We start from the raw sequence: 27,311 nt of genomic DNA on the forward strand, positions 1-27,311 counted from the left end.
CGCGCTAGGGAGACCAAGAAGGTACTGTCAGCTCCCCTAATAAAGAATGGCGGGGGACGAGGACACCGTCATGGGGGAGGCCGGCTTTCATGCTACCAACCCTGACGCTCCAAATTATTCGGCAACCAGCAATCCCAGCGAGCATAGGGAGAGTCCTTTGAACGGAACATCTGATCCGTACCTGGCACCATCACTCCTGAGCCAGCCGATGCAGATGCCCGTGCTTCAAGGTCAATCTGTCAACTCGCAGACCCTGGAAACGACTGTCGCAACCGACATGCCGGGACCTTCATCGCTGAAGAGGCCTTTGGAACAGGACAGTCCTTCAGCTTCCGCAGATGGCGATCTTGTGAAGGACGATGATAGCCTCGTGGAAGAAGATTCCGACTGGGCTGAGGATGAATCAGTTGCGCGCCCTGGTCTCCCGCTTGCTTCGCTGCCGTCAGGCCTCTGCTATGATGTTCAGATGCGATACCACTGTGAAGTTCGGCCGACTTCAGAGGTTCATCCTGAAGATCCGCGAAGAATCTACTACATCTACAAAGAACTCTGCAGAGCAGGACTTGTCGACGATGTAGAGTCAACGAGACCTCTTGTCGCACGGCCTTTGAAGCGCATCAACGCTCGCAATGCTACAGAGGAAGAAATTGTCTCGGTTCACACATCAGCGCACTACGCTTTTGTAGAAAGTACAAAAGGTACTGTTTGATTTACTGATGCCGAAATTCGCGCAATTTGCTAATGTTCCAGATATGTCTGATGAGGAGTTGATCGCGCTCGAGCACACACGGGATTCCATCTATTTCAACAAACTCACATTTGCAGCTTCATTATTATCAGTTGGAGGCGCAATTGAGACCTGTCTGGCTGTCGCCCAGCGTAAGGTTAAGAATGCGATCGCTGTTATTCGGCCCCCAGGGCACCACGCTGAGCACGACAAGACGATGGGTTTCTGTTTGTTCAACAATGTCTCCGTTGCAGCACGCGTCTGTCAGAAGCAGCTTGGGGATAGTTGTAGAAAGATTCTTATTCTTGATTGGTATGTTTTTGCCCTGGAGATAAGCATTTGGCAGTTCTGACTTTTCCAGGGATGTCCATCATGGTAATAAATGATACCTAGCTCTTGCGGAGCTGAAAGCAGCGTTACTTACTTTTAACAGGAAATGGTATCCAGAAGGCTTTCTACGATGATCCCAACGTACTCTACATCTCAATACACGTATATCAAGATGGCAAGTTCTATCCTGGTGAGAAAGAAGGTGATTGGGATTATTGTGGTAAGGGGGCAGGTGTAGGAAAGTAAGTGAACAATCTCTTCCAGCTCTTGCGAAATTTGTATGCTGATATAATAGGAACGTCAATATCCCTTGGCCCAGTCAAGGCATGGGCGATGGTGACTACATGTACGCTTTCCAGCAAGTCGTCATGCCGATTGCGCAGGAATTCGACCCAGATCTGGTGATTAGTACGGATCCCACCTCTCTACAGCCGGGAAACTATTGCTAACTTGGAAAGTCGCCTCTGGTTTCGATGCTGCCGTAGGCGATGAGCTTGGCGGATGCTTTGTCACCCCAGCTTGCTACGCTCACATGACGCATATGCTCATGACACTTGCGCACGGAAAGGTCGCTGTTTGTTTGGAGGTTCGGCTAGCTGCATCCTTAATGTTTCCTTCGAGCGCGCTGATCAAATAATGCAGGGTGGTTACAACTTCAGATCGATCTCAAAATCCGCGCTTGCTGTCACCAAAACGCTCATGGGAGACCCGCCTGATCGCTTACACTCCACCTCACCTTCGGAAATGGCCATTTCGACTGTACGACGAGTGATCATGATTCAGTCTAGCTATTGGCAATGCATGTATCCGAAGGGGCCTACAGGCGAAGGACTCTGGACAGACAGGCTTCATGGTAAGCACTACTGATCCGTTCTTATGTATTGGAACTCACAAATCGCAGATGTCATCCGCGCCTATCAAGCAAAGCAACTCTACGACAACTACAAACTCACCTCCCTCTACATCTACCGCACCGCCATCTCCAAATCATTCGAGAACCAAGTTCTAGCAACGTAAGTCCATATAATCTACCCATAATATGCAATCTAACTCTTCGCAGTCCAAACTACAACCAAGCAACCCCCCTCCTAGTCATATTCCACGACCCGTGAGTACCATACCGCAGCCCACACCACAAACCATCAATTTAACCCTTCACAGGCCCGAAATAATGGGCCTAGCCCACCCCGTCACAAACAAACTCGAGGCACACAACTGCTGGCTTGTAAGCGCAAACTTTATCTTCCCGCTCACCCTTCCACTATCCTGCGATGACCTCGCTGACTAGACCAAGGCTGATGTCATGAAGGATTATGTTGAATGGGCCGTCGGCAAGGGGTACGCCGTTATCGACGTGAATATCCCAAAGCATGTCACAACGGAGCCGGTAAGTACAAAAACCAAGGTTTTTATTGTGAGACGCTTGATTTGACAGAGATGCAGAACCCCAACCGCTTTGAAGACGAAGACCCGGATAGACCAACGGCGACGGAGGAATTAGCCGGGTATCTGTGGGATAACTATATCGAGTACGGCATCCACCCAATCCCCAACCCAGCCAGGCTGCGTAAGCTAAAAAGGTGATACAGACCCAACGACTCAACAGAAATCTTCCTAATCGGCATCGGCAACGCCTTCTACGGCGTCGCAAACCTCCTCATCAACAGAGGTAAGCAAGCAAGCACCAGCCTAGCCCAACCCAAGCCCCCTTCCCCAAAATAAAAACAAAAAAGTTGACACTTTATGGTATAGACACCCTCTACACACGCATAAACGGCGTAATCTCCTTCGTAGCCAAAGACCCCGTCCGCGCCGTCGCCTCCCACACACAAGTCTGGCTTAGCCGGTGGTACAAAGATAACTCGCTCGTGTACGTCTCGCACGCACACGGCCTGTGGAAGAACGCAGGCAAGAAGCCGTCGAAGCGGTATGGGAATCTGCTTGAGTCTCCGAAGGGGGGGCTTAGTGAGATGTTGATGCATCATAAGAGTGAGGTGTGTGCGTGGATTGAGGAGCGGTGTGAGGTTTTGGAGAGTAGTGAGGATGAGCCCGAGATGGAGAGGGGGAAGGGGAAGAGGTCGCCTGCTAAGGGGGCGAGGGCGTGATTTGGGCTGGGTTGGGTTGATTTGATCACTTAGTAGAATAAGAGGTCTTCTTCGGTCTTCATACAGATAGCTTAGTTTAGGTGTTTACTTTGATTTGATATTGCGTTTATGAAGACTCGGGGTGAATTTATTTGGAAGTTTTGTATCTATCTTTTGATTTCATTTGCAGCTACAGACTCTGATCTGCATGTTGAGGAACGCCACAAACCCACCAGAATAGAATACTGTATAAGTTATTTTCTGATATGTAAACACCTGACCATGGACCGATGATGATGAAACACCTACACGCAAGCCACAAGAAATGGTAACTAGGATACTGTTATTTATCCTCGGCAAGGTGGAAATTCCTCAACATGCAGGCCAGAGTCTGTAGCTAGCTGGGTGTGACTAGTAGGGGCAATGAGATGATTTGAATTATCTGCATATCACATTCGACCCCACAAAGGCGACGACGAAAGGTAAAGGCATAACAACAAGTAGTCCACGTCAAACCCAACACTACATAGACAACTCACAAGGTGCATTATCCAATCCCAGGATTTGCCCCGTCATCACCCACTCCCAAACACAATCTACGCGGGACAAGAATCCGCACAAACAGTCAAAGTCTGATCAACGTCCGTCGAACAAGTCTTGACCTGGCTCCCAGCAGGCTGCGTCCCATCAGGCCAGCAGATCCCGGGACATTCACCACCAGACTCAACACTAAGAATCTCGCCCGCGAATCCCTCGCCGAAGATCGTGCTCAGGTCATACCAGAGCTGGCTTGGGTCAAGCGTGTACGCGAAGGTGAGCTGCGGAGAACCGTCATACAGCCCGCCGGCCGTGGTCGTGATCTTGAGTGCGATACCGCCGGTTTGAGGGTCCCGGTAGTATTGCTCGCTGAAGGTTTCGCCGGGGGCGATCTCGTGCACGCCGCTTACGGAGGAGCCGACGGACCAGAGGAAGATGGAGCTGTCGCAGGCGTTGTGGACTTTTGCGGAGCCAACTGCGGCAACAGTGCTGGATAGAGCTGAGAGGGTGAGGAGGGCGAGGGGTTTGAGGGACATGGTCGTGGTTGTTGATTGAGTTGAATGGGAGTATTGCTTCAAATTCAAGAAGAAGTGAGGTCGTGCCTTGGCTTGTTCTTTCGACACTGGACGGTTTTGATGGCTCTTGTATACTCTGTTTTCAGAAAACAAGCTGGTCTTATATACCTTTCGCAGCGCAGCTTGATTCCCCTTCCGTACACCGTGAGTCGTTGTGTCTCAGACTGGTACTCGGGAACCATCTCATGACTTTACTGGGATACGCTGCAGTTTGTGAGTTGCAGGATACCCATGCGTGCATCGCACCGCATTCCGCAGCCCATCACATCGCATGCATCCATACGGCACACCACTCGGACCGTGTCCCAGTCTGCAGACTTGACCCATAACGATGCCCTCTGACGTCGACAAGGGCATCCTAGCAGCAAGCGAAGAAAAGTCCATTGGCCATGTCCCGAACTATACGAGCAGGAACCAGTCATGCCGTAGGTCCGGGTGAGACAGTTACATCGTGACTATGGGCTGGTCGACAGGAATCCAAAATAGATCCATTAGAACCATGGTCAGATCGGGTTCAGAGACCAGAGACAAATCACAAAACAAAGTTCAAGGCACGGAGGCTGCCCAATTCCGAGGCTCCCCGCCCAAGACCTTATTTGTCCAAGAAAACCAATGATATTGCATTTCTTTGTCGACGAATGGGTAAACAGGTTAGCGCTGAATATGTCTCAGGATAGTGCATTAGTGGCAACCTTAGGCTGCGCGGGGACCGTGGAATGAGAGGAGGGTTCGTATTTGATGGACTCGGTGGCTTGAGGATGGCTCGCCTTGTTCTTGGGTGTCTTAGCCACCGCAACCATCATCTGACTTTGAGATATATCGGAGATGGATGAGGCTTCCAGAATAGGTTTAAAGAAGGCAAGCATGAGGTCAGACCACGCGGGGGAACGCCATCCCCGCATTCCACGTAAGACAACAGCGAGTATGCGGATTATACTACCGAATCAATCAATCGATTTCTTGAATAAGAGAGACGAACGATGATCGACGGCGGTTTGTAGTCTGTGGTGGAATACTGGAAGAGAAGAATCTTGATCAAAAGCCCAAAGGTAGTTAGTTGGTGCAGCCACTTGTAGGATGAAGGTGCACCCCGGCAGCGTGCATTACCATGCATAAGCTGCTATTCTTGAATCAGGGTCCATCGGCCGACTCATAAGTCTGAACGGATTTGTTGTCTATGCAAAGCTATATGAAAAATCATAGTTGAAGATGTGTACTTTAGAATCACCGTTTCGACCACTCCAAATCTCCAACCCGTCCCCTCTTCCTCTCCCGTTCGCGATCCCTTTCCATGGCGCGGCCCTTTCCCCGTTTCGTTCCAGTGATCTCCTTTTCTTTCTCACGCGGGTCAATGACCATAAGGGAGTCGGCATCCTGATGCTCGCGCTTCCAATTGAGATCCTTGCCGAGCATGTCCTTGCCGAACTGAAGCTGATGCGACATCCAGCTGGGGTCGTTATCATCGTCTACAGCGGCATTAGCGGTTTCGTCGTTATCCCATGATTTGCACGACTGGCAGTTCGCGATAAAATGTAGATCGCAGAGCTGGGACTCTTCGTCTTCGTCGTCCTTTGCCGTCAAGTTCTGTTTGGCGTTGTTGGATTTGGATGATGATTTAGCTGTTGTGGTGGGAAGAGAGTCGGAGCCCTCGAGCTGAGCCTTAAATGCGTTAAACATTTTTAGAGCATCGGCTTCTGCACTGTTTGTGCTACTAAAACCCGTTATGCCGGTTGCCGTAGAGCTTGCGGCGGCTGCAGTTCCAGGCGGTGGCCGTCTGCGCCCGCGGATGGCCGTCTCGGGGATCATTGCTTCAAGCGCGGATTTGGGTTTCGAATCTGCAGCTGGGGCGTTGGTACGGCGCATAGACGCTTTGAGGTTCTCTATTTCGGCGTTGGTTCGTGACAGGAATGACTGGCGAGGTGGTGAAGGAGAGCGAGCAGGAGATTCGGGGTCTGGCAATGGGAGCTGGTTCGCGTGGTCTGGAGACTTCGGACGGTCCTTTAATGAAGGAGATGGTTGGCGTTGCGGTTTGGGTGATGGAGATCGCGGGCGTTTGCGCGGCTGCGACGACTTTGTAGATGGCTCCTTCTCCGAAAGTCCTGCATCGGTGACCAGTGTGGGATTGAACTTCGGCTTCGCAGGGCGAATGGGCATGTCCTCTTCGCCCTCCTCATCGTCTCCTCCAAAGCTCAACAGAGCTTTCCCAGGCTTGCCCTTCTTTTTCTTCTTAGCTGCCGGTTTCTCCTCAGTCTTGGGCCCCGTAGCAACAATCTGCCGTTTCTTGACCTTATCAACGAACGGTCCCAGGTCACCCACTTCACAAGATGTGATCTTAACGGGGTATACCGGTCTCTCCGTTCCCTCCACCCTCTCTGCATCCGCAATCTTCAACATATTATACAGCGAGTCTCCTTCAATTCGTCCAAAAAGCGTACACTGCCCGTTCAATTCGCGCTCTGTATTGGCTAGCGTAATGAAGAACTGACTTCCGTACGTGCCATCCTCACTCTTCGCCATACCAACCAATCCCCGCCGGTTATACCGCAGTCGGCTATGCAGCTCATCTCGCAAAACAACCTTTTCATTCGGATCGCGCGCGTCGGGATCGTACTCAAACTCCGGGTATTCGTAGATGGAGGTTCCGCCAGAGCCGGTGCCCGTTGGATCACCGCCTTGGATGATGAATTCGGGGACAATACGGTGGAATATCGTACCGGCGTAGTAGTTGTCCATGCAGTGTTGAAGGAAGTTGCGACATGTTAGCGGCGTTTGCTTCGCGAAGAGAGCAATGTGCAGCGGACCGAATGTTGTGTTTAGCGTTGCGGACGCAGTGGGCGCTGGCTCGGTGGCATAATGGGCGGACATTCTGCGAAGATTGAGGAGTTATGAGGCGATGGAAGCGACTGCGAAGTAGGAAGGACGCTTGAGAAAGTAAACTCGAGCTTGGAGCGCGAACGAGCTCTCAGCGAGGCCTATTAACGAGGTCCGCGACGCAAATTTCACGCCCAATGTATTGAATGGAGAATAGATGGCAAGGTGCAGAGTCCGTTTAGACAGTGGACCTGCGGGATGAGGGGAGTGGTGAGAGGGCGAAAGGTTGAAGTGGTGAAGCTGTTCGGGGAAGAATTGTTCGCCGCGTCGGGCACGTCACGAGCCGAGGCCAAGCATTTTATAGATCGCCTGCGCCGCTGCAGATCCAGATCAAATGTATAAAACAGCCCCCGTAGAGCAAGAAGATATTACATACAAGTCTACAGTGGGCAAGCGTCCAAAGCTGCCGCAAATGAGCGTACCTTCATATTTCTGAACCGCAAGGCGTAAGGTCATTCCTTCCGTTCTTGAAGAGAGGGCTCTAAAGGAAGGCGCTATGGAAGTCGCCCCTTCCTAGTCTATGAAAGCAGGGCCATTCCTTCCAGAATTGTTTAACGCTATTAAGGAGGAAGGTGCACCTCGGGATTTTCCAGTTGCTTGAACCACTGGCTGGACGCACTCTCTGTATGATGGTGTGGCTGATGCAGTTCTGGATTTTTACAATAAACTTCGACTGATCTTTCTGAATTGACCAGCGGCCGAGTAAGCCACAACGAGAGGATGCACCGTGCGCATATTATGACACCACCTTATTCATACAGAGACTTGAAAATATTGGAGCCTGGTTCAGATTAGCGAAATCCCAGATCTATTGGTGAAACTTCAAACCAGGGATCCGAGCTCAATCGATCTGCCCACACTCAAGCAAGAATTCGCCAGCCCCAGCTCCTCCACAACTTCCAACCCCCAGCGAACGAACGGCCAGGAGTCAACAAGCTATCGCATATCGTGGCGGTGCAGTCAGCCCTAAGGAGGGGAGCAATACCGCACAGCCACGATGGACTGGGGCCGAGAATCAGGGCCACCTTCCTCTTTGAGACTAAGCTTTTCAGTCCCCCGGGTACAAAATCCACAGCTCAGCCGCACTTCTTGGCCGGTTTGTAGACCCAAGTCTCCTCTACTTCTCTTGGACAGGGTCAGAAGCTTCTCTTTCTCAAACTTCGCCATTCACAGACACAGTCACCATGTCTTCAGAGGAATACTACAACGACCCCAAGTATCCCGGCGATGGCAGCCACAGCCAGAGCCCAGCGCCATACGCTGCCTACCACCCAGAGCAAGTACCGCATGTTGGACATACATCACTGTATTCAGTTCCAGGTCCAGGCGGCTACCAGAACCCTCCTGAGAGCTACTACGGCGGATACCAAGCATACCAGCAACAGCCTCCCCCGCCATACTACCAGCACCCTGTCTCGCCACCACCAGGACAGCCCCCATACCAGTACAACTATGGTTACCCGCCTCAGCAGGGATATCAGTATCCCACAGAGGGCACTTACTCTGCAGCCTCTCAAGCTGGAGCCGAGTCCGAGACACAAGACCCCAACGAGCGTGGCGCCCTCGGAGCCCTAGCTGGCGGTGCAGCAGGTGCCTACGCCGGACACCAAGTCCACCACGGTGTACTCGGTACAATCGGTGGAGCTATCGCAGGATCCCTTGCAGAAGACGCGCTGAAGGCCCACAACAAGCCCGAGAAGAAAGAAAAGAAGGAAAAGAAAGAGAAGAAGTCAAAATGGGGCTTCCATCGTCGCGACTCATCCTCTTCTTCATCTTCATCTTCTTCATCGGACTCAGATTCCGAGAAGGAAGAGCACAAGCATAAACCCAAACCAGTTCCAGCTCCGGCTCCAGCTCCGGCTCGGGCTCCCGCTCCCAAAAAACACAGAGGCAACTTCTCGCACTCATCTCACAATATCTCCCTCCACGCCAACAACGAGCTTGTAGCTATCTGCGTCACGATCTCCGGACACAAGAATGAGTCCCGGATCCCGCTGAGCAGTGCCCTCACAAACGAATGGGGCCACTTCAAGTGGCGCCGGAACGGCAACTTCGGGGCCTCGGCGAGGAATGTCCGCTTGCTGGAGGGTGGAAAGGTCCTTGAGGCGGAACTTGCGGATGGAAAGGGTGGTTGGCGTAGAGATTGGATTACGTTGGATGAGAGGTTTAGTAATCGAGATGGAGAGTTGGTGTTTTTGGATTAGGACTAGGGTCTGGATTAAGATCCCACTTGGAATCTGATGAATGATGAGTATGGTTGTAAGGAATTCACTGGAGGCTGTTTACTTGCTACTCAGTCATTTGCTATTTAAAATGGAACACGGAATACTTGCTTGTCATAATTCATTCTTTTTATCATTTGTAACCTATCATCATGATATCGAATCATAGTTGCCATACCCATTACATCCATCCCAAACCCCTACCACACAAAGGTTCATCTAAACAACCGGCTCAGTAGCCTTATTCTCAGCAGTCTCCGCCGCCGCAGCAGCACCAGCCGCACCAGCCCCCTTCTTCGAGAGGCGGAAAGGTCCAAGCAAGAGGAACAGAGCCTCAAGACCCAGAATAGCAGCCAGCGTAACCATAGCACCAATAACACCAGCCACAGCCTTGGAGATACCACCATCGTTACCAGACGTTGAGTCAGTCGACGCAGAGTTGGCATCGGTATCCGAGCCGCCGTTAGATGAAGAAGAAGCGCACTGCCCATCTGTGTTTCCGCAGACGTCGCACCATTGCTGTGTGTCCACGATTGCGATTTTCTTCGTTTGTTCGACGAAGGTATCCCAGGGGATAGAGGCGCTTTCTTGTCCGTAGAGCGCGTACGGGACTGGCGTGCTATCGGAGCCAGACAATGTACCGTTGTGGAAGGCAAAGCGCACACTGATCTCATCGGTAGAGGGGAAAGATTCACTTGTTGAGTTCGTGACAAGTTCCCAGACCATGGAGGATGCGTAGTCGGGGATACCCTCGAAGTCGGGGTTTGCAGAGGGAAGTTGCGCGAGACCGAAGTACGACAAGAATGTACCGTAGGAGCCAAATTCAATGTGCAGCTTTACGTCGCCGCCGGATGAGATGGTTTCGTTGAGACCCATGAGCATTTCAGCTGCGAGGGTTTGGCCTGCGACGGCGCGGATGGTGTCGGTGTTGTTGTAGGCGAGGTTGTACTGCTCGATGTTGGCGAGGAGGAAGGCTTGCTTGAGTTGAGAGTCTGTGGGGGTTTTGGTGGTGTTGTGGATGTAGCCGACGTTGAGGTAGTCGTAGATAGCGTAGGCATTTTTAAAGCTCATTTCTTCAGCAGAGAAAGAGGTGTTGATGAGGGGGGCTAGAGAGGTGTAGAAGTCCCGGGTTGATTCGAGGAGAGAGTTGTATAAGTCGGAGCTGTAGTAGCTGTCGCTGGAGACGAGGGCGTTGTCGCAGTCTGTTGTCCCTTGCAGCCAGGTGCTGTCTTCGCTGCTTGCGCCGGAGTCGATCAGTGACAGAGGGATGAGTTGATAGCCATTCAATGGCGACTCGACTGTTGAGCCGTTGGCTAGGTCCTGGCTGGCCAATGTGCCTACTGGAGGGTAAACACCCTGGAGGAAACCAGTGGCAGAGTTCTGAAGGACAGCGTCGGCTGGCGCTGACGCAGTAATCTGGTCGAGGTCAACGACATCCGAGCTGATGCCGTCAATATACTGCGAGGAGGAAGAGTTGATGTAGCGGTCGTGGTAGGCAGACCCGGTCAGGTAGACCTGGCTGTAGCCTAAGTCAGTGAGTTGGGTGTTCTTGAGGATCTTGGCTGTGCGGTCACCATGGCGCGCGAAGATATAGGCGCCAATGACCTTCTCGGCGGAGACCTGAGCAACAGTGGCCGAGAGGGCCAGAAGCTGTAGGGAAGAACGCATAATGACAATTGGGGGGGGGGGGATTGAGCCAAAATGAGCAAGTCAGTCTGGAAGAGAGGGTGGGAGGACAGCCTTTAAATGCTTGCGGGATGCCCTCCCGCTGTCATGGTCAATTACATCCATGGCTTGAATGACTGAACTCAATCTGGCTTTGGCTTAGAAGGGCATGAGGTGGGGTTAGCCAATATTTCCTTGGACTGGAATTCCGACTTTCTCCTCGGGTACAATTGCACGCCCTTCTTCATGCAGTGTCCGCGGAGGCCCAAGGGACTGACGGGTGCTAGTATACCACACGGGGGACTGCATGCAATGGTGCGGGGGCTGCAGGAAGGAATTGGAGAAAAGAGTTAGCTAATGAGTTGCATTGGAGATACAGATAAAGACCGCCATTGGACCGTGGATCTGAATTCCGATGGGGACGCAGGTCTGGAGGAAGCTAGGCCCTGATTCTGCAGTCTCTTGCTGGTCTTCCTTCAGTCATCGGGCAAGTCCGTCCGGAAACGGCACCATCGCCCGGCGCCGTGTCAGGTGAACTAAGAGACTCCCGTGAGAGGCGCAAAAAGAGGTTGTTACTTGAGTATCAGTTTGCTTGTCGGTTGCTTGACACGCCTATCGTCTTGGCATGGATGCAGCCAAGACCAATCTGATAATCTCCGGCCAGAGAGAGCATTGCCAACCCCACTCTTATCTGCTTAATGCTGCCGAACTTCGGCCTCCCACTCTCGACAATAGACAGTTATTCTTGTTGCATTGTAGAAAAAAGAAGGATTGGTGGACATCGAATTATTCATTAATGGCCGAGTAGCTATACCGCTACACCTTTATCTCCCATTAATTCACACCCATTTCGAACAACTCCTACTAACCCACCAGTCTGAACGGTCTCTGATCCGCCAGCGGATAGACGCCATTCGATCTCGGCAAGCCCTTCAAGCCAAGTAATCCTAGTCTGTGCCGGCACTTCGAGCCGCTGCAGCTGTTCTCCCAGTGCGGCAAGAATATCCGCTAAAGCGATGCCTTTATTCATCTTTAGCGTGTTCAGCGTGTTAAGGCATGATGTGACATCGCTGGTGGCAAGAAGTGTGGTCATTATCTGCTGGATATCCGCTGGGTGAGGTGCGGCAATGCAGTCGTAAATCGTCTCGTTCGTGATGGTTTCGGGCTCGGGAGCGGGATGGTCTTTGGGCGCATTCTTTATAGGAAGTGGTTTGCCTGGAAACGTTGGTAAACAAGCTCAGAGAAAAAGCCAGGAAGTACTTACTGCTTGCATGGCAGGCCTGCAGAACGTTCAAGGCACGACGCATGTCACCGCGGCTCAAAGTGACCAAGCTATCGATAGCATCCAACTGGATGCGCACATCTTCCTTCTCAACTACCTGATCAACCAAAACCCTGATATCTTGCTCCTTTAGCGGGCTAAAGCGGAACCGAGTACATCGCGAGAGCAGGGCAGGCGAGAGCTTGTGTGTATAGTTGGCAATGATACAAAACCGCGTGTTGGCGGTATACTTTTCCATAATTCGTCGGAGAGCCATCTGCGCGGTGGCTGTCATGGCGTCGGCCTCGTCAAGGATGATCAGTTTGAAAGAAGCGAGCGACGACTTGCCGGTGGCGGACGGTGCCATTGAGAAGATCTGTTTTGTGCCTGGAGAAGCATCGGGTCAGTCTCCTTGCAATGCATAAGCGCAGGACTACTCACTTGCAAACGTCTTGATTTGTTCTCGAACAACTTCGATACCTCTGTCGTCACTAGCATTGAGTTCGAGCACCATCTGGCGCATGTTCTTCTCGCCGTATATCCGTCGAGCCAGTGCAAGAATTGTGGATGTTTTACCCGTACCGGGCGGGCCGTAGAGGAGGAGATGTGGCAATTGCTGAGAGTAGTTAGCGCTTGGTCTTCGAGCAGCATGGCGAGTCGCATACATTTGCTTCAACGAATCGGTTGATCGTAGCTAGGATATCTTTGTGGCCGGAGACATCATCAAGCGAATTTGGTCGGTATTTCTCCACCCTAGTTTCTGTTAGCCACATTCGGAATCAAAGTCAAATGTCTTTTACCAAGGCAAGTTATCTTGAGCCTCAACTGGTAAATCCGCTGCAGCTCTCTTGTACTTTCCACCGGTGTTATCGGAGCTGAATTGGACGTTCTTGGATGCTGGAGCATCTACGTCCATATTGTCCTCGTAGTCTGACATGATGTTGTTTTAGATGTGCCTGATATCAATATCCACACGACAATGACACCAATTCACCGATATAGAGCGTAAATCCACGGTGCAGCAGCTCCTCTGAAGCTCGACGCGTCAAACCGTAGGAGCGCGTAAAGAGGTTCGGGACCGGAAAATCTGCGGAGCCCCATTTCAATTAAAGCCTGAGGCACCAGCTTCCGCCCGCTCTGCCACTGTTGCTCGGGCGGTGATGACATGCGACCTCCCGCTAGGTAGCAGCTCCGCCCGCCATCAACACTCGCCGACACTCTCTACTTTCTATACGTACAAGTCTAGGCATTGAATTGCTTCGACTTTACTTTCAATATGCCGGTATGTTGCTCTCGAATGGGCATGTTCTTTTCGAGTGCTCCTTCCACAACCACAACATCAGCTCCTAACCTCAACCAGGCCTACCACTCCATCTTCCTTGAGGACCGGGACGTCCCCGTAATAGGTACGAGCGCAGAACCCCTCCCAGTACCTCTCAAACTCCCAATGAAATCGATCTCAAAAATCAGAAATCTGTCAACAATCTAATCCATGTCTCTGTGAGCAGGAAACTTCCCAGTCCTCCCCCTCCGCACCCGCACCCGCGGCCCCGCATACACACTCCCCATCCTCCCCCCCGGCGCCGACAGCATAGACGTGCAACCCGACAACGAGTCCTACGACTGCGTAGACGAGATCCTCTCGCTCTTCCGCGCGAACGTACTCTTCCGCAACTTCGAGATCAATGGGCCCGCCGATCGCATGCTCATCTACGGCACGCTGTTCATCACGGAGTGCCTGGGGAAGGTTAAGCCAGCTATGACCCAGAGGGAGGCGGAGAAGGCGCTGAACAATGTTGCGCTCGACAGCTTTGCTATCCCTGGTGATGCGTCGTTCCCGCTCAACCAGGCTTTCGAGCCGCCGAGGGATAGGCAGGATGCTGAGACTTTGAGACAGTGCGTTTGAACTCCTTAGGTAGACTACATTGGTGTGAGAGTGTGTGCTAATAGGTTGGCTGGCAGGTATCTCTCCCAAGTGCGGCAGGAGATTGCGATTCGGTTGATTGCGAGGTTATACCCTGGTGGTGTTGGTCCTTCGAAGGTAGGCTTACTTCTCTCCCTTTAACATCTGTTTCTGGAAAGTAGGAGAGCAAAAGCTAACGGTGTGACAGTTCTGGCTGAGTTTCACAAAGAGAAAGTTCATGGGCAAGAGCTTCTAGGGTGGATAGACTTGGCTTTGTTTCGTACCTCAGCTAGCGTGGGGAATTGCGCTTGTTCTCTAGTTCAGATTCCTTCGAATGGTATATAACTTCTCAACCGACAGTATCACACCTCTTATACAAATAGAACAATACAGGATACGCTGAGTAAAGGCTACAGCTTTATCCAAAGTCAACAGAGAACTCGTACAGTACTTTTGTTCTTGATATATGTCTAACCGCTCACGTCTTCATCTCGACATCCCCACTACTATCAGGCGTCGCCGTCGCCATAACAGTCACCTTCTCCCTCTCACTCTCAAGTTTTCTCTTCTTCCGACTCGGGTTCCCAGCAGCCTGAATGAACCCAGTGGAAGGAAGTACCCTAATCCCATGAAACACGTACCCCTCTGCGCCTCCCCTTCCAGACATCATAGGATGCGTACGGCCAGGGAGGACCTGCCAGGGTCTCACACGCACTGTTTCAAGCGTAGGTGCAAGGAGAAGAGTCGGGTTGAGTGAGAACTCGGCGGCGAGTTCAGGGTGTTCACCTCCGTTCGAAACGGGGCCGTTCGCTTCATCGAGATCCCGCTTTTTGTTGATGTATGTTGTTTTCCGGCCTGTGCTGTACAGATCCGAGAGGTTTACCAGCGATTCGATGGTTGGTGAGTAGACGACCACTGAAGCGGAGCCGCGGAGGAGAGGGACGGTGTGCTTAAGGACGCTATCCGGGTCCATGAGTGTTGCAACGACGAGACCATCGTACCCCCCAGCCCGGACCTCGTCGACGACTGCTTGCGTGCGAGCCCATCTGTTGCGCTTGCGGTGGTATGTGCCGCGTTTATTTGTCTTCATGGTTGCGAGCTCTTCCTCAGAGATGAGCGGTGGCTCCTCGGCGTAGATGGGGTCTGCTTTTGGGTTGAGGAGTTGGAGCCATGACACGGCTTTAAGGTTTGTGTAGAGCGAGTGGTTCTCATCGGGAACGTTGAAGTCGTAATTGAAGTATTTGAGGAGAGAGGTGTTGGGTTGTTTGTTTGCGTGGAGAACTGTGATGGTGTTTCCGGTGGCGGACATTAGGCCGGGGCGGTTGGGGCGATGGAGAGGGTTTGGTGAGGATTCTTCTGTTTGGGGTTCGTCTTGATTTGATGTGCCGGTTTCTTTGTCGTCGGCTTCGAGTTCTTGTTCGTCATCTTCGAAGGGATATAAGATGCCCATTCGTTCGGCCATGGCCGCGACCACCAGTCCACCTGTTTCATCCACCACGAGATACCGACCGTTGGGCTTGGGCAAAGCGGCCTGTACTGACGCATCGCCGCCATGATGCACATTCCCCCAACTAACGATCAACCCCATCAGCTCATCACGCAGCTCGAACGTCTTCTGCGCATTATCCTTGTTCTCTAACATATAGGTCGTAAGGCTGCTGACATCCATCGGAAACGGCGTGAAGCGCTTCATATACTTCTTCTGCTTCCGCAATGTGTACTTCGCCAGAGAAAATGCCGTCTTTTGGTCGATAGTAGAATGCGACTCCAGTATCTTCGCAATGATTTCCCTCCCTGCGCCTGTCGATTCCTTCTTCAGCGCCTCGATCTCCTCGAGCGTTAACTTCTGCGTTGATGCATCGTCGACAGTTTCGCGATTCGTGCGTACGGGGAGACCCTCCTCATTTACTTCGACGTCGTCATCACCCTCGCCTTCGGTTATTAATGACTCGGCGTGGATCTCCGCGGCGGGGACAATGCGTAGCCGGGTATCGCCTGGGGATTCGAGGATCTCGTATGTTGAGTAGAACGGACGACCGATAATCTGGTTTGCTGGAAAGGAGCCGAACTTGCCGCAGTTCACTAATCTATACCAAGAATTAATACATCGCATTGAGAAGTAGAGCACGAGGGTACATACGTGTTGGGAACGACCTTTTGGATTTTTGTCGTATCGGAAGGGAGTCGGAGGATGATAAACTGGTTTGCGCGAATTGAGGTCGACATGATGAATCCGATTAGAACCCTAGATAGACGCAATCGAGTCCTAAGGGTTTCTAGATCATGCGTCGAGCAACTGCCTTTCCTTTGACTTTTTTCTTTGCGATAGCGCACAGACCACTAGAGCTTCCGATAAGTGAGAGCTTACCTAAGTGCACGGATATAGGATAGTCCGAACCGTCACATGCTAGATCCGCTGTGGCACAGGCAGGCGGGGAGTGTGGCTAATAGAGTGGCTCACATTTACCGTACAGTACGATTACAATACCCAATTTGCCAGCCAGGCAGCCAAATTGCCCCGGGGATATCCATACGGATGGTAAGAGGAATATTGTGCCACGTCCACAAGAGTCAGCTTACAAGAGAGACCCACAGCCAATGGAGCAAGCTTGCGATTGCTGGAATCTGGGTGCCTGCTATCTGACCGATCTAATGGATTGACGTATATATGCTTGGATCTATTGATTGAATATTCGGGCTCTTCTGTTTTCCTCTCCAAGACCGGCAAGGGGCAGCAAGCGGCATGGCACATATAAGAACCACTTGTCTCTAGTGCCGCTGTACTTCAGCCTTACTCGCCGACTACAATCTACTCCCACTCTAAGCCTCCGGTTACGTATGCGCCAGCCTCTCGCCAGTCGCAACAAGTGAACATCTTCAGTTAGCTCATTATCCGCTTCGTTTTAGTGACAATTCTCTTGATTAGTTGCACTGGCTGAGCCGCATTACAGCGACTATTGAATTTGTCTTATTGGTTGTGCAGCGTGCCCAGCGTTTCATCCTCCCATTGCCCGGCGCGCCCGCGAGAACCGTTGGGCGTCTCTTCTCTAGACTACTGAATCTGCCTTCATGGTCCTGCGCAAACGAGCTCCTCCGCACCTTCACAATCTCAGTCAAGGGAATGCCCGCTTCGAACCTCGTCATCAGATCTCGAGAACATCCCCGACATCCGCATCCGTTTCCTCGCCATCTCCTACAAAGCGCTTGACCCGCCCCAGCAGAGCTCAGAGCTCCCCACATCCTCGCCGCATTCCATCCCAGGACTCCATCTTCTCTCCCGACCTGAATACGTCACCAGCATTCGATTTGATGTCCTTGGAGCAGGCGCAGAGGTCTCCGATTCGGACCTCGTCCACCGACACCCCGAATCCGTGGGCAGACGAGCTCGTGGAGAATCCGAACCAGAGTCCGAGGCATGATCTGTCACAGTCGGGCACAAATGATGATCCTCAACATGAAGATGCCGCAGATAATAGAAGGGGAGACCGAGTACCTCCGATCGTTCTCGAGGGGACTCAACGCAGGATGGCTGCAAATGTATCTCCGACCACCCAAGGGCCCGCAGACACCTCTGACTGGGAACATATCGCTCCTTCACCCGTTCAGCTACAATCAAACAATCCGTTTTTGAGACCGTCGTCACATGAGAGCAATGCTTGGGAAGATAGAAACTCTCGTGCCTCTTCTGTCTCCAGGGACGGAGCAGGCAGCGGATTAGGACAAGGTAATTTTCACCAATTCATTCTAAGGTTTAGCATGCTAATCTGCTCAGATGAGGGCTATATACCAATGACCGCTCGATTATCGCTTCTCGATCAACAACTAGAATCCGAGTCGCCTTGGGCTAACGAGTCCAGCCAAAGTCAAGGAGTAGGAATGAGCAGCCAACAAACAGGTGTTACATCCACCGAACCCCATGACGCTCAGACTTTCTTTGATGAAGCAAAACCTCCGCTGCCTCAGCGTCCAACTGAACAAGCAACAAATCCCGCCATCAGCACACCAGGAACTCTTTCCACCGCTACCACCGGGTCGTCGCACGTTCTGATCGACTTTGATGAATCTCCAACTCAAGTCTCATCTAGGCAAGCTGCGGAGCCCACCACCGAAGCGACTACCATCCAAGGCTTCGGTCGCCCGGCTGCGCTTCAACATGTGTCAGAAGATACCACATCCACGCAAGGACCCAGTCAGGCTCCTGGGTTAGCTGCGCCTTCCCAGCAACGCCAAGTCCCACCAACGCCCGACGACGCCGCGCAGCAGCAGGAGAAGCGTGCGGAGACTTACGCGATTCGGCACATAAACTGGAAAGACGTCACAGGAACACTACGCGAGTCGCCGATGTTGGTTCAGAACAAGAACGGTCCATGTCCGCTTCTAGCGCTGGTGAACGCTCTTATCCTACGCGCCGCAGGCTTTGCCACTCAGCCCCCCATTGTCAGGGCTCTACGAACTAGAGAGCAAATTTCATTGGGGCTTTTGATCCAGGCGTTGTTTGACGAACTGACAACACGCCTGGGACCGGATGATGAGCTTCCGGATATCGAGGCTCTGAGTCGGTTTTTGACCATGTTGCATACGGGAATGAATGTCAACCCACGACTCACTTCGGTATGTTGAACAGTAATTCATTCAAGAGATTTACCGCTGACTAGACCAGGATCCGGACGACGTAGCCGGCACATTCCTTCAGGCGGAAGACATCAAATTTTACAGCACCTTTGGAATTCCTCTTGTCCACGGGTGGATTGCAGCACCATCAACAGATGTCAACGCAGCATTGGAACGTATTGGCCAGCATTATGAAGATATCCAACTCCTCCCTTTCCGCAAGCAGGAACTGGAAGACCAAGTTTTCCAGGGCACAAGTCTGACTACGGAAGAAGAAAGGGTCATGGCTGATATACAAGCTATCCAGCATTTCACGGAGGTCGAAAATGCGACACAGCTTAGCGCATTTGGTCTCGAACGATTGACTAGAAACATGCAACCGGGAACCTTCTCGATTCTTTTCCGCAACGATCATTTCTCCACTCTGTACAAACACCCGCAGCTTCAACAACTATTCACGCTCGTTACCGATGCTGGTTATTCCAACCATGCAGAAGTTGTATGGGAGAGCCTTGTCGACGTGAACGGATCCAATGCTGGTTTCTATGCGGGCGACTTCAGGCTTGTCAGCCACAATGCATCTCAACCCGTTTCCGACCCCTCAGGGCCACGAACATCGAGTAACATCGGCCCGCAGCCGCCACCTATTCTCTCTGCCCAAGAGCAAGCAGATGCAGACTATGCATATGCTCTCTCCCTTCAATACCAAGAGGAAGAGCAACGACAACCCGAGCGCGGATCAGGATCAGGATCTGGGCCCGCCCGCGCCCGCTCGCAAAGTGCAGCCAATCTCGGTGTCAGCACGAGCAGTCCTACTGCAAACCGCCCACAGCGTCAGTCATACGGTCACTATTCCCAATCCCACCTTCGACCTAGTGGCCCGGCGCATGACGGCCCTGAAGACGGCCCACCTCCGTCTTACGAACAAGCAGCCAAGAGCCCAGTATACACTCCCGAGGAACGCAGCCCCAATTTTGTGGACCGGCCCCCGCGAGTTCCGTACCAAAGGAATCAGTTCACCAGGTTTGATCAAATGCCGGATCGCGGCAGGGACAGGAATAGGGACAGGGAAAGGGACAGGGACTGTATAGTCATGTAAACACATAATTGGGTGGCTCATGTTGGTCTTTTGAACGACTTCATCTCATTGGCACACCTCTACGGTTTTTTTGACGACGTAACGATCATGCATGATTTTATTGATGTACGGCTCATATAGTCGCCTAGCGTTTGGCGCATCTAATGTATCTTAGCTACCTACCCATGATTTATCCGATTACTGACTTACTCCATTGCTGCATGTTCCACTCATAATCGCTCTACTTCTTGGTATACATTCGAAGCATAAGGCGAACAGGCCCGAATCACGTTATCTGCATGTGATGAGGAATCGCCTCTCCGCGACCCTTCGCTTTTCCTAATACATCACGGCCCAAGACCGGCATTGGCCACAACTTACCTCCGATCACGAATTCCTCAGGACACTAAGGTATATGAATCAGATGCGGGGTTCCTGAGAAATTAATCTGGGTATATCCCCAGCGGCTCCTAAAACATCCTATTCGCTGACAGACTGACATTCAGGAACAGGCACAAGATCACCCACATCCCCGCTGCCGGCTGCAGATTCCCCGGATTCTGTCGTCCGAACACCATGATTTGATTACATGGCCTCCATCATCCTCTCACTTCAATTGCCATTGGAGGAATGTACCATATCCGGGAAGTTCTCGTTATTGTTGGCGCTTCTTGGTCACTTTCGCGCTTCAGAAGACCGAAGAATGGCACCATCAACGGCCTCGCTCAATGTTGATGAGCGGCTGTATACAGCACGGCCCGCCAGTCCGTGTTCAAGACGATGTCGTCCCTCTCGACATCAGCGCTTTCTGTTTCAGACCCCGGCGCCTGCAACATATTGGCACAAATGTTGAACTGCAATCGGACATTGAGTCAGAGTGGCCACTACCCTGGCACAATGAATGAGCAATCTCCGGAGCTGCCCTTCGTGGGTTATATACTCGGGGCATCTCAGCCAGAATTCCGTTGCTCCTATGTGTCAGGAAAACATAGACCATCTGTATCAACACCAAAATGCAGAAATTGTTAACCACTCTCGGGCTCTTTGCTCTTCTGCGCACTGCCCATTCGCAGGCTACATGCTCAGGCACATTCGAACCCATCACCGCAGAAGAATTTGTTGCGAATTTGCACCCCGGATGGAACCTTGGTAACACCCTAGATGCTATCCCGGACGAAGGTTCTTGGAACAATGCCCCTGTCGAGGGTTCGACACTTGATATCATCAAAGAGTCGTGGTTCAAGAGCGTTCGCCTTCCAGGTAAAGACCTCTATCCTCGATTCCAAAAAAAATATTATCATTGACCTTGCTAGTAACCTGGACTCATCACTTTATTTCCGAGTCCCCTGACTGGACCGTTGACCCTGAATGGCTGCAACGAGTCTCTGATGTGGTTGATCTGATTATCGAGCGCGATTTTTTTGCCATTGTGGATGTGCACCATGGTTAGTTTGACGCCTGCTCCGCGCTTTAGCCTCGAATAACGAACATTTCTTCAGATTCCTGGGAATGGGCCGACGTAACAGTCGCGGGAGCAGACTTAACCCTGATCGAAGAAAAGTTCTACAGACTATGGTACCAGATCGGGACAACCTTAGGCTGCAAATCGAGTCGAGTCGCCTTCGAATCCATCAACGAACCACCTGCAAACACCGCTGAAGATGGCGCAGAGATTAACAAGCTGAACGGCATATTCCTTCAAGCAATCGCCGATGCCGGTGGGTTCAACTCTGAGCGTGTTGTTAACCTTGTGGGAGGTGGTCAGGACAGTATCAAGACGTCGCAGTGGTTTGAGGTCCCGGAGGGTATCACGAATCCTTGGGCTATTCAGTTCCATTACTATAGTCCTTGTGAGTCATCGGTGCGCCCAAATAGAGGAAGATTATGCTGATACACCTTCCCCAGATGACTTTATCTTCAGTGCATGGTAAGCCCTGGTTCCTCTTTCTCCCTCTCAATTTCCTTTTTAAATGACTTACCATATAATCAGGGGCAAAACAATTTGGGGCTCCGAGGCAGACAAAGACACTTTGACCACAGACTTTGAACTCATCCGCAACAACTTCACAGACATTCCCCTAATCCTAGGTGAATACGATGCATCGCCCACGAACACCGAGCCCGCAGCCCGCTGGAAGTACTTCGACCATCTTCAAAAGGTTGCTTCCCAATTTAACATCGCCACCGTCATCTGGGACAACGGTGCAGACCACCTTGATCGGACTACTGGTCAATGGCGAGACCCGACATCCCTCGGTATTGTCGTTGAGACTAGTGAGGGAACGAGTAATAGTCTGCCCGATAGTACTGAAGATGCCAGCGCGACAGAGCAGTGGACTTCCGCTTATATCTTCCATAAAGCAGGCGATGAAGTGACGGAGCAGACCCTGCCCTATCTGTTCAACGGGAATACACTTACCTCCATCACTGATTCTTCAGGCACGGCGTTGGCAAGTGGAAGCGACTACTCCGTCTCAGGCAAAAGCATCGTCTTTCCAACAAGCTACCTCTCATCAAAATATACCACTTCCACGACCCCCGGAACAATCGACACACTTACCCTCACTTTCTCCGGCGGCGCCTCCTCACCAATTATCGAGATAGTAGTCTGGGATACACCCGTCCTCTCATCAACATCGGCCTCCGCATCAGCAGTGTCAGGCTTAGACCTCTCCATCCCCATCACCTGGGCCGGTATCGAGAAACCAGCTGCCGTAAAGGCCCTTACTGCTTCCGGGGTATACCTCTTCGATGACTGGACGCAGTGGCTTGGGCCACTGCAGCAGGCTAGGGCTGTACGTGTCTTCCTCTCTTTTCTTCTCCTCTCTTCACTCTTCGTTTGTCTCCTTGCTGTGGAGTATAGGCTGACGGTTTGTGTTCGTGTTTGTGTGTAGACATATAGCAATCACTGGAACTGGGACGCCAACAACGTAATAATTACGAGTGCGGCTATCGATGCGGTTGTTGCGGCGGGGGAGAGTAGCGTGTTCACGTTTGAATTCTATCCGCGTATCAACGGGCTTGAGAACGCGGTCGAGTTTACTTTGACTGTTTAGTTTCTTTGTGGCCATAGGATTATGGTTTGTTGTATGTTGGGTCATTGACCGAAGGGTATGTGGTAGGGAAATAGGGCAGCGTGGGCTTTTATTCGAGTGTACATATTGACCATGAGCTTAATTTATGATTCGTTATTTAAGTATGCAAAGATCCATCGGTAGATGTGTGAACATGTCAAACGTAATTCATCCAGCAAGTCATTTATCTAGAAATGAGGGCCGCAGTCATCATTCCATATTCATAGCTAGCCAGCCAGCCGGTCATCTCCCAAAACTGCATAACGTCTGCAAACCCATAACAAACAATAATCATAATCCATCTCTCATAGAAACATCCATTTGTAACCCAGCAGCACCTTTAATAAAGCGTCTTCAACTCCCAAAGCGGCAAGTTCGGATCAAACTTATCCCAAACGATCTTCCCCTTCTCATCCAAATGCGCGCCCTCATCCGTAATCGGTATAACAGGGTCACTCTCCTCAATCTCCCACCTTGAAACCCCCCAATTATCCCTCGGAATCCAAATCGTAGGTGCTTTGCTCGTAATGCATGGTGCAAAGTATGCGTTTCTCCTTTCTTCTTCAGAGTACCGAATCTCAACATGGTCGCGGCGGACTTTTCGGCGGAGCGACGCGAAGTCTCGGTAGAGATTGGGGTGGAACCACTTTAATGTTCGGGCCCAGGCAGAGCGCGGTGTGTGTTGAAGAAGGGCAGCTTCTTCTTCCTTGGCTTGTTGAAGTTCTTCTTCGAGGTCCAGAGTGCGCGGGAGGAAAGAGTTTAGCGGTGTTAATGCGTCATTCAGAGAAATGTGTGCTAGGACGAAGAGAATTGTGAAGAGGACCATTATTATCAATGGGCCGATGGCCGATTTGATAGCGAAGAGGCCAATCATGCAGATTGTTGCGAGGTAGACACCTGTTAGGAGGTGCTGGAGGGCGCGCGGGTACACGAGACCTTTCGTGTCGATTTTGATGTCGTAGACGAAAAGAAAGTTGTAGCGGTAGGCTTGGTAGACGAGGTATAGGCCAAAGAAGCAGAAGCCAAGGATTAAGGGCGCGATGCAGGAGTATGTTAGTGCTGTGAGTTGGTATTAGTTTCTGGGTAGACCGAAGTGAAGAGACAAAAAGATGTACCTATCACGCCCATGTTTGTGAAGACAGGGAAGACGTTTCCCCAACCTAGTTCGCTGAGAGCGGCCCAGCGCTCGTACAGGCGTCGAGGGGACCCGTCGAAGAAGGTGGTCATGAACTTGAAGCCAAGAACGCTCATAATCTGCACCACGGCTAGCGAGCTGATTGAGAGACCTTGGAGCAGGAAGTACGAGATATAGAAGTTGGTTGCTTTCGGTAAGTTCTCGGCCAAGAGGTCCTTCGCTGATAGCGTGTCTTGGATAATCTGTGCAGTAGCTGCGGAGGCTGCAGACGTCAATGTCGTGACTAGGAATACTTGAATTACTTGGAAGCAGAAGTGTGCAGTTTGAGTGAAAAGCTCAACTCGAGCCGCAGAGGGTACACCAGCACGCTTAGCACAGACTGGAGATTGTTAGTAGTGTCAGAGAACAGCAAGGGATGAAGCGTACATCGGCAAATAGGCGGGACAAGTCCCATAAGCATGGCTAGGGCAGCAGCCGGAAGTAATCCGGCAATCACACCTTTGATTACCTCTGGAAGCTGGTCAATCCAATGGAGAAATGGAACTTCGCCTGAGAGGTAAGAGATATTGGAGATGATCCCGACAAGAGCGGATGGGATAGACCAGAATATGATCATTGTTGCGATTCCGCCTTGAACGAGGAATCTCCTTACAATGCGCTGCCACCAGCTGAGATTGAGCGCTGACCAAACAACCTCATCAGGAGATATACCGGTGAACCGAGGAGTCATATGGAGTGGTTGATGGTGGGATAGCGTCTGCAGCGCTATCTGGGCATCCGACTGCGAGTTGAACTCAACAAAAAGGGCAGATAGAAGCTTGGCTTCCCCATTTTGGTGTCTCTTTTGTAGACCTTCGATTTCTTTGGAGATGTTAACAAGCTCCTCTCGGAGCCAGCGGATTGAGTCGACCTTCTCCCCAAACATCTTCGGACGGTGAGTCGGTCGTTTGACCTTGTGGTACATTGCTATACCGCTTGACTCACAGTCAGCGCAATCGGTGCAAGGAAGCGTACCAGCCTTGATGAACTTCATGCGCAGAGAATTTGCCGATCGTATCAGTTTGGTCTCCAATCTTTCCAAACGGCGGGCAAGCTCGTCTCTCTTCTGAACCTTTCCATTCAACTCCTTGCAGTCAGCTGTTATCCACACTCGGCGAATAGTATCTCCAAACACTTGTCGTAGCTTCTTCTCATTCTTGTAGTCTTCGGGAACCGACATGAATAGAACAGTTCTTGACGATATCCGATGGGCATAGGCAGGCGAGTTGAGATACGCCTGTCGTAGATTTGCGTAAAATACACTTTCTCTTGTAACAGTATAGAAAACGTAGGCTAGTGCCGTCAGATATGGAGCGTACGACTTGATTCGGCAGCACTTACTGAAATATATGCATGCCATTATGGCATGAGCGTAGTATCGGCTTATACTTTTCACATTGCTGAAGCTCAAGGCGTCAAGCTGGGTGTTCCCCGCGCCACCTGTTGCGTGAATAGGGAGAAGTACTGGCCAAGTGATCAAACAACCAACGAAAAATATTACGCATAGCATCCTTAGAAGGCGCAGAAACAGATAACCATCCATGGAATGATGATTGAGAACGTGCGCGTCGGAGATCTTGAGAAATTCACCAATCCAGTTCAGCCAACCGTTAGGAAGCTGTGGGCTTCTTTCACTATTGGAAGATGGCTTAGCTATAGTTCAGCGGCAGTGGTCGATGTAAACGTACTGCTGGTGCCAGCAAGGCAAATGGCTCCTCGGAGCATACCATCGCACTTGTGTTCGACGGAAGATCAGAAAAATAGAGAACCAGATTGCAGCAAGCAACAGGGCCGGGAGCAGTGTGGACAAGAGAGATGATAAAGAGGTCGAATCTCCCCCACCAGAAACGGTACCCAGTGTCTCAGATGTGGTTGACGATGCATTTCCTCTCGAGGAGCCGACGTTGGGATCGTTGCTGGGATCCTAGTTCCCCGCCATAGTTAGAATCGTGTTCGACAAGTTGCTCGTATTAGGGCAGCACTTACGAGAAGGTCTTGCCGTGCCACAAGAAAGTTCATTAAAGCTCGTTCTGCCATCGTGGTTATGGGTGAGATCTATCATGTTCTCCGCTCGGGGGAATCGAGAGCAGAAACAATCTCTTGTCTCTGATTATGGAGCGGAGCCAAGGTACATATTGTGAGCTTGCGGCGCACTCTAATCACGATGAAGGATTCCATGCAGTGTTCGATCTGTCACTCGTGTTTGAAGATCAATAGCGCACAGAGGATGGAGCATGCAGCTAGTAGGGCCGAACAAAGAGCGATTGGTCGACGAAAAGACCTCCTCCTGTAAGAATTCGAGGAGCAAGGTTTCGAGTGTCCGTGCTGATTGAAATTACAAAAATCAGAGTTATCTGATTCGCTGTAGGAAAGGCGAAGCGTGCATGGTTCGTGACAGTGGACCAGGGGCACCGACCCGCTTGTCAATAGTACGACTTGGACAGGTGCCAGCCTCCAGGGAGGTTCCTGGACAGGGATTTCACGGAATCTGCAGCTAGGGATCCCTAGTTGTCTATCATCTGAGTGTTAATCTGTGCCTAGCTGGTACATAGACTACAGGATAGCCCCAATAGTTCCTCGGGTCCGACGGGAAGTGCCGATCAAGTGGATGGCTGGGGTCCTCCACTTCAGCTTGGAATGCTCGCCACAGAATACCATTTGTAATTCAAGTCGATTGAAGGATCGAGCCTGAGTACTCAAGAGCAAATTTGGGTTCTTGTTAAATCATCGATCTTCGACAAAACCCACAGTGTGGTAAGACGAACACGACGCCTTGCAGGAACGTTTCCCACCGTTTGGGAGGCCATGTGCCGGGGAGTCAGACAAATTCTTCGAGGTGTTATCCTGATAGCAGCATTCCGCAACTCAAGACTGGTCACAGACCCAAGTCCGAAGTACCTTTGACGCAACTAGGGGCTAGGGTGGTGCTGCCGAAACGTCGGTCAATGAAAGAAGGAATCCAGATTGGCTACGTGCCCTGTCCTCAAGGTTCGTTTAGGGCTGGGAATGACGATACCCAGGCTTTGACGGATGGAAAATGAGCTTGATCGCCAGGTCAGAGAATCTTCACTCCCCGGCCAGTAATCGAATCATCCCGCGCATAACTGTGTCTTTATCCCTAGCCCACGCCGCCTAAAGGTCGTGTGCGAAGGACCTACTCGCGAGCACTGGTCTATTATAGTCCAAGCACTGAATCTGT

General features: G+C 51.4%; 12 protein-coding genes across 12 annotated transcripts; 5 read left to right on the forward strand and 7 right to left on the reverse strand.

Moving 5' to 3' along the window:
• Window positions 1–46: 46 nt before the first annotated feature.
• hdaA (histone deacetylase hdaA) lies at window positions 47–3,162 on the forward strand (the record flags this gene model as incomplete). Its single annotated transcript, XM_073774471.1, has 14 exons — window positions 47–698; window positions 751–1,039; window positions 1,089–1,102; window positions 1,161–1,299; window positions 1,353–1,465; window positions 1,516–1,643; window positions 1,700–1,910; window positions 1,959–2,070; window positions 2,118–2,165; window positions 2,219–2,282; window positions 2,352–2,444; window positions 2,501–2,586; window positions 2,647–2,726; window positions 2,810–3,162. 14 exons carry the CDS (start codon window positions 47–49, stop codon window positions 3,160–3,162), a joined length of 2,382 nt encoding a protein of 793 aa, XP_073623972.1.
• A 288-nt stretch (window positions 3,163–3,450) lies between these two features.
• Window positions 3,451–4,329, reverse strand: BDV14DRAFT_133468 (putative BYS1 domain protein). Its single transcript, XM_073766182.1, has one exon. The coding sequence runs from the start codon at window positions 4,212–4,214 to the stop codon at window positions 3,738–3,740; it is 477 nt and encodes a 158-aa protein (XP_073623973.1). The 5' UTR covers window positions 4,215–4,329; the 3' UTR covers window positions 3,451–3,737.
• Window positions 4,330–4,863: 534 nt separating this feature from the next.
• BDV14DRAFT_133515 (uncharacterized protein) lies at window positions 4,864–5,316 on the reverse strand. The gene has a single exon (XM_073766183.1). The coding sequence runs from the start codon at window positions 5,153–5,155 to the stop codon at window positions 4,922–4,924; it is 234 nt and encodes a 77-aa protein (XP_073623974.1). The 5' UTR covers window positions 5,156–5,316; the 3' UTR covers window positions 4,864–4,921.
• On the reverse strand, window positions 5,072–7,503 carry cwc27 (putative peptidyl-prolyl cis-trans isomerase). Its single transcript, XM_073770040.1, has one exon. It carries the CDS (start codon window positions 7,116–7,118, stop codon window positions 5,478–5,480), a length of 1,641 nt encoding a protein of 546 aa, XP_073623975.1. The 5' UTR covers window positions 7,119–7,503; the 3' UTR covers window positions 5,072–5,477.
• Window positions 7,504–8,193: 690 nt separating this feature from the next.
• On the forward strand, window positions 8,194–9,455 carry BDV14DRAFT_133523 (putative glutamine-serine-proline rich protein). Its single transcript, XM_073766184.1, has one exon. It carries the CDS (start codon window positions 8,309–8,311, stop codon window positions 9,326–9,328), a length of 1,020 nt encoding a protein of 339 aa, XP_073623976.1. The 5' UTR covers window positions 8,194–8,308; the 3' UTR covers window positions 9,329–9,455.
• Window positions 9,450–11,128, reverse strand: BDV14DRAFT_181281 (histidine phosphatase superfamily). Its single transcript, XM_073770041.1, has one exon. The coding sequence runs from the start codon at window positions 11,012–11,014 to the stop codon at window positions 9,566–9,568; it is 1,449 nt and encodes a 482-aa protein (XP_073623977.1). The 5' UTR covers window positions 11,015–11,128; the 3' UTR covers window positions 9,450–9,565.
• A 413-nt stretch (window positions 11,129–11,541) lies between these two features.
• On the reverse strand, window positions 11,542–13,347 carry BDV14DRAFT_181282 (replication factor C subunit 3). Its single transcript, XM_073770042.1, has 5 exons — window positions 13,073–13,347; window positions 12,938–13,025; window positions 12,714–12,888; window positions 12,276–12,659; window positions 11,542–12,226 (listed from the first exon to the last, which is right to left on the reverse strand). Exons 1-5 carry the CDS (start codon window positions 13,207–13,209, stop codon window positions 11,820–11,822), a joined length of 1,191 nt encoding a protein of 396 aa, XP_073623978.1. The 5' UTR covers window positions 13,210–13,347; the 3' UTR covers window positions 11,542–11,819.
• A 201-nt stretch (window positions 13,348–13,548) lies between these two features.
• On the forward strand, window positions 13,549–14,431 carry BDV14DRAFT_192551 (actin-related protein 2/3 complex subunit 3; the record flags this gene model as incomplete). The annotated part of the gene is made up of 5 exons (XM_073771651.1): window positions 13,549–13,554; window positions 13,633–13,678; window positions 13,781–14,168; window positions 14,235–14,313; window positions 14,384–14,431. The coding sequence occupies 5 exons, from the start codon at window positions 13,549–13,551 to the stop codon at window positions 14,429–14,431; spliced, it is 567 nt and encodes a 188-aa protein (XP_073623979.1).
• Window positions 14,416–16,568, reverse strand: trm6 (tRNA 1-methyladenosine methyltransferase subunit GCD10). Its single transcript, XM_073766185.1, has 2 exons — window positions 16,316–16,568; window positions 14,416–16,262 (listed from the first exon to the last, which is right to left on the reverse strand). The coding sequence occupies exons 1-2, from the start codon at window positions 16,399–16,401 to the stop codon at window positions 14,654–14,656; spliced, it is 1,695 nt and encodes a 564-aa protein (XP_073623980.1). The 5' UTR covers window positions 16,402–16,568; the 3' UTR covers window positions 14,416–14,653.
• Window positions 16,569–16,819: 251 nt separating this feature from the next.
• Window positions 16,820–20,077, forward strand: BDV14DRAFT_181285 (uncharacterized protein). The gene is made up of 4 exons (XM_073770043.1): window positions 16,820–17,011; window positions 17,083–17,899; window positions 17,948–18,786; window positions 18,836–20,077. Exons 2-4 carry the CDS (start codon window positions 17,245–17,247, stop codon window positions 19,883–19,885), a joined length of 2,544 nt encoding a protein of 847 aa, XP_073623981.1. The 5' UTR covers window positions 16,820–17,011; window positions 17,083–17,244; the 3' UTR covers window positions 19,886–20,077.
• An 800-nt stretch (window positions 20,078–20,877) lies between these two features.
• BDV14DRAFT_192554 (putative extracellular endoglucanase) lies at window positions 20,878–22,920 on the forward strand (the record flags this gene model as incomplete). The annotated part of the gene is made up of 6 exons (XM_073771652.1): window positions 20,878–21,124; window positions 21,178–21,309; window positions 21,364–21,714; window positions 21,770–21,791; window positions 21,855–22,659; window positions 22,759–22,920. The coding sequence occupies 6 exons, from the start codon at window positions 20,878–20,880 to the stop codon at window positions 22,918–22,920; spliced, it is 1,719 nt and encodes a 572-aa protein (XP_073623982.1).
• Window positions 22,921–23,278: 358 nt separating this feature from the next.
• BDV14DRAFT_192555 (putative DUF221 domain protein) lies at window positions 23,279–26,149 on the reverse strand (the record flags this gene model as incomplete). Its single annotated transcript, XM_073771653.1, has 6 exons — window positions 23,279–23,997; window positions 24,054–24,452; window positions 24,500–25,405; window positions 25,454–25,746; window positions 25,801–26,036; window positions 26,099–26,149. 6 exons carry the CDS (start codon window positions 26,147–26,149, stop codon window positions 23,279–23,281), a joined length of 2,604 nt encoding a protein of 867 aa, XP_073623983.1.
• Window positions 26,150–27,311: the final 1,162 nt, after the last annotated feature.

Source organism: Aspergillus stella-maris (assembly GCF_047715825.1).
Source record: "Aspergillus stella-maris strain CBS 113639 unplaced genomic scaffold BDV14scaffold_70, whole genome shotgun sequence".
In the NCBI taxonomy this organism is placed as follows: Eukaryota; Fungi; Ascomycota; class Eurotiomycetes; order Eurotiales; family Aspergillaceae; genus Aspergillus; species Aspergillus stella-maris.

Coding starts and splice junctions, on each gene's coding strand:
- BDV14DRAFT_133468 (XM_073766182.1), bottom strand. CDS start 4,214: ATGTCCCTCAAACCCCTCGCCCTCCTCACCCTCTCAGCTCTATCCAGC.
- BDV14DRAFT_133515 (XM_073766183.1), bottom strand. CDS start 5,155: ATGCGGGGATGGCGTTCCCCCGCGTGGTCTGACCTCATGCTTGCCTTC.
- cwc27 (XM_073770040.1), bottom strand. CDS start 7,118: ATGTCCGCCCATTATGCCACCGAGCCAGCGCCCACTGCGTCCGCAACG.
- BDV14DRAFT_133523 (XM_073766184.1), top strand. CDS start 8,309: ATGTCTTCAGAGGAATACTACAACGACCCCAAGTATCCCGGCGATGGC.
- BDV14DRAFT_181281 (XM_073770041.1), bottom strand. CDS start 11,014: ATGCGTTCTTCCCTACAGCTTCTGGCCCTCTCGGCCACTGTTGCTCAG.
- BDV14DRAFT_181282 (XM_073770042.1), bottom strand. CDS start 13,209: ATGTCAGACTACGAGGACAATATGGACGTAGATGCTCCAGCATCCAAG. Junction 13,026..13,072: donor GCTCAAGATAACTTGCCTTG/GTAAAAGACATT, acceptor AACAGAAACTAG/GGTGGAGAAATACCGACCAA. Junction 12,889..12,937: donor ACCGATTCGTTGAAGCAAAT/GTATGCGACTCG, acceptor AACTACTCTCAG/CAATTGCCACATCTCCTCCT.
- trm6 (XM_073766185.1), bottom strand. CDS start 16,401: ATGTCGACCTCAATTCGCGCAAACCAGTTTATCATCCTCCGACTCCCT. Junction 16,263..16,315: donor CAAAAGGTCGTTCCCAACAC/GTATGTACCCTC, acceptor TTCTTGGTATAG/ATTAGTGAACTGCGGCAAGT.
- BDV14DRAFT_181285 (XM_073770043.1), top strand. CDS start 17,245: ATGGTCCTGCGCAAACGAGCTCCTCCGCACCTTCACAATCTCAGTCAA. Junction 17,900..17,947: donor AGGCAGCGGATTAGGACAAG/GTAATTTTCACC, acceptor TAATCTGCTCAG/ATGAGGGCTATATACCAATG. Junction 18,787..18,835: donor TCAACCCACGACTCACTTCG/GTATGTTGAACA, acceptor TGACTAGACCAG/GATCCGGACGACGTAGCCGG.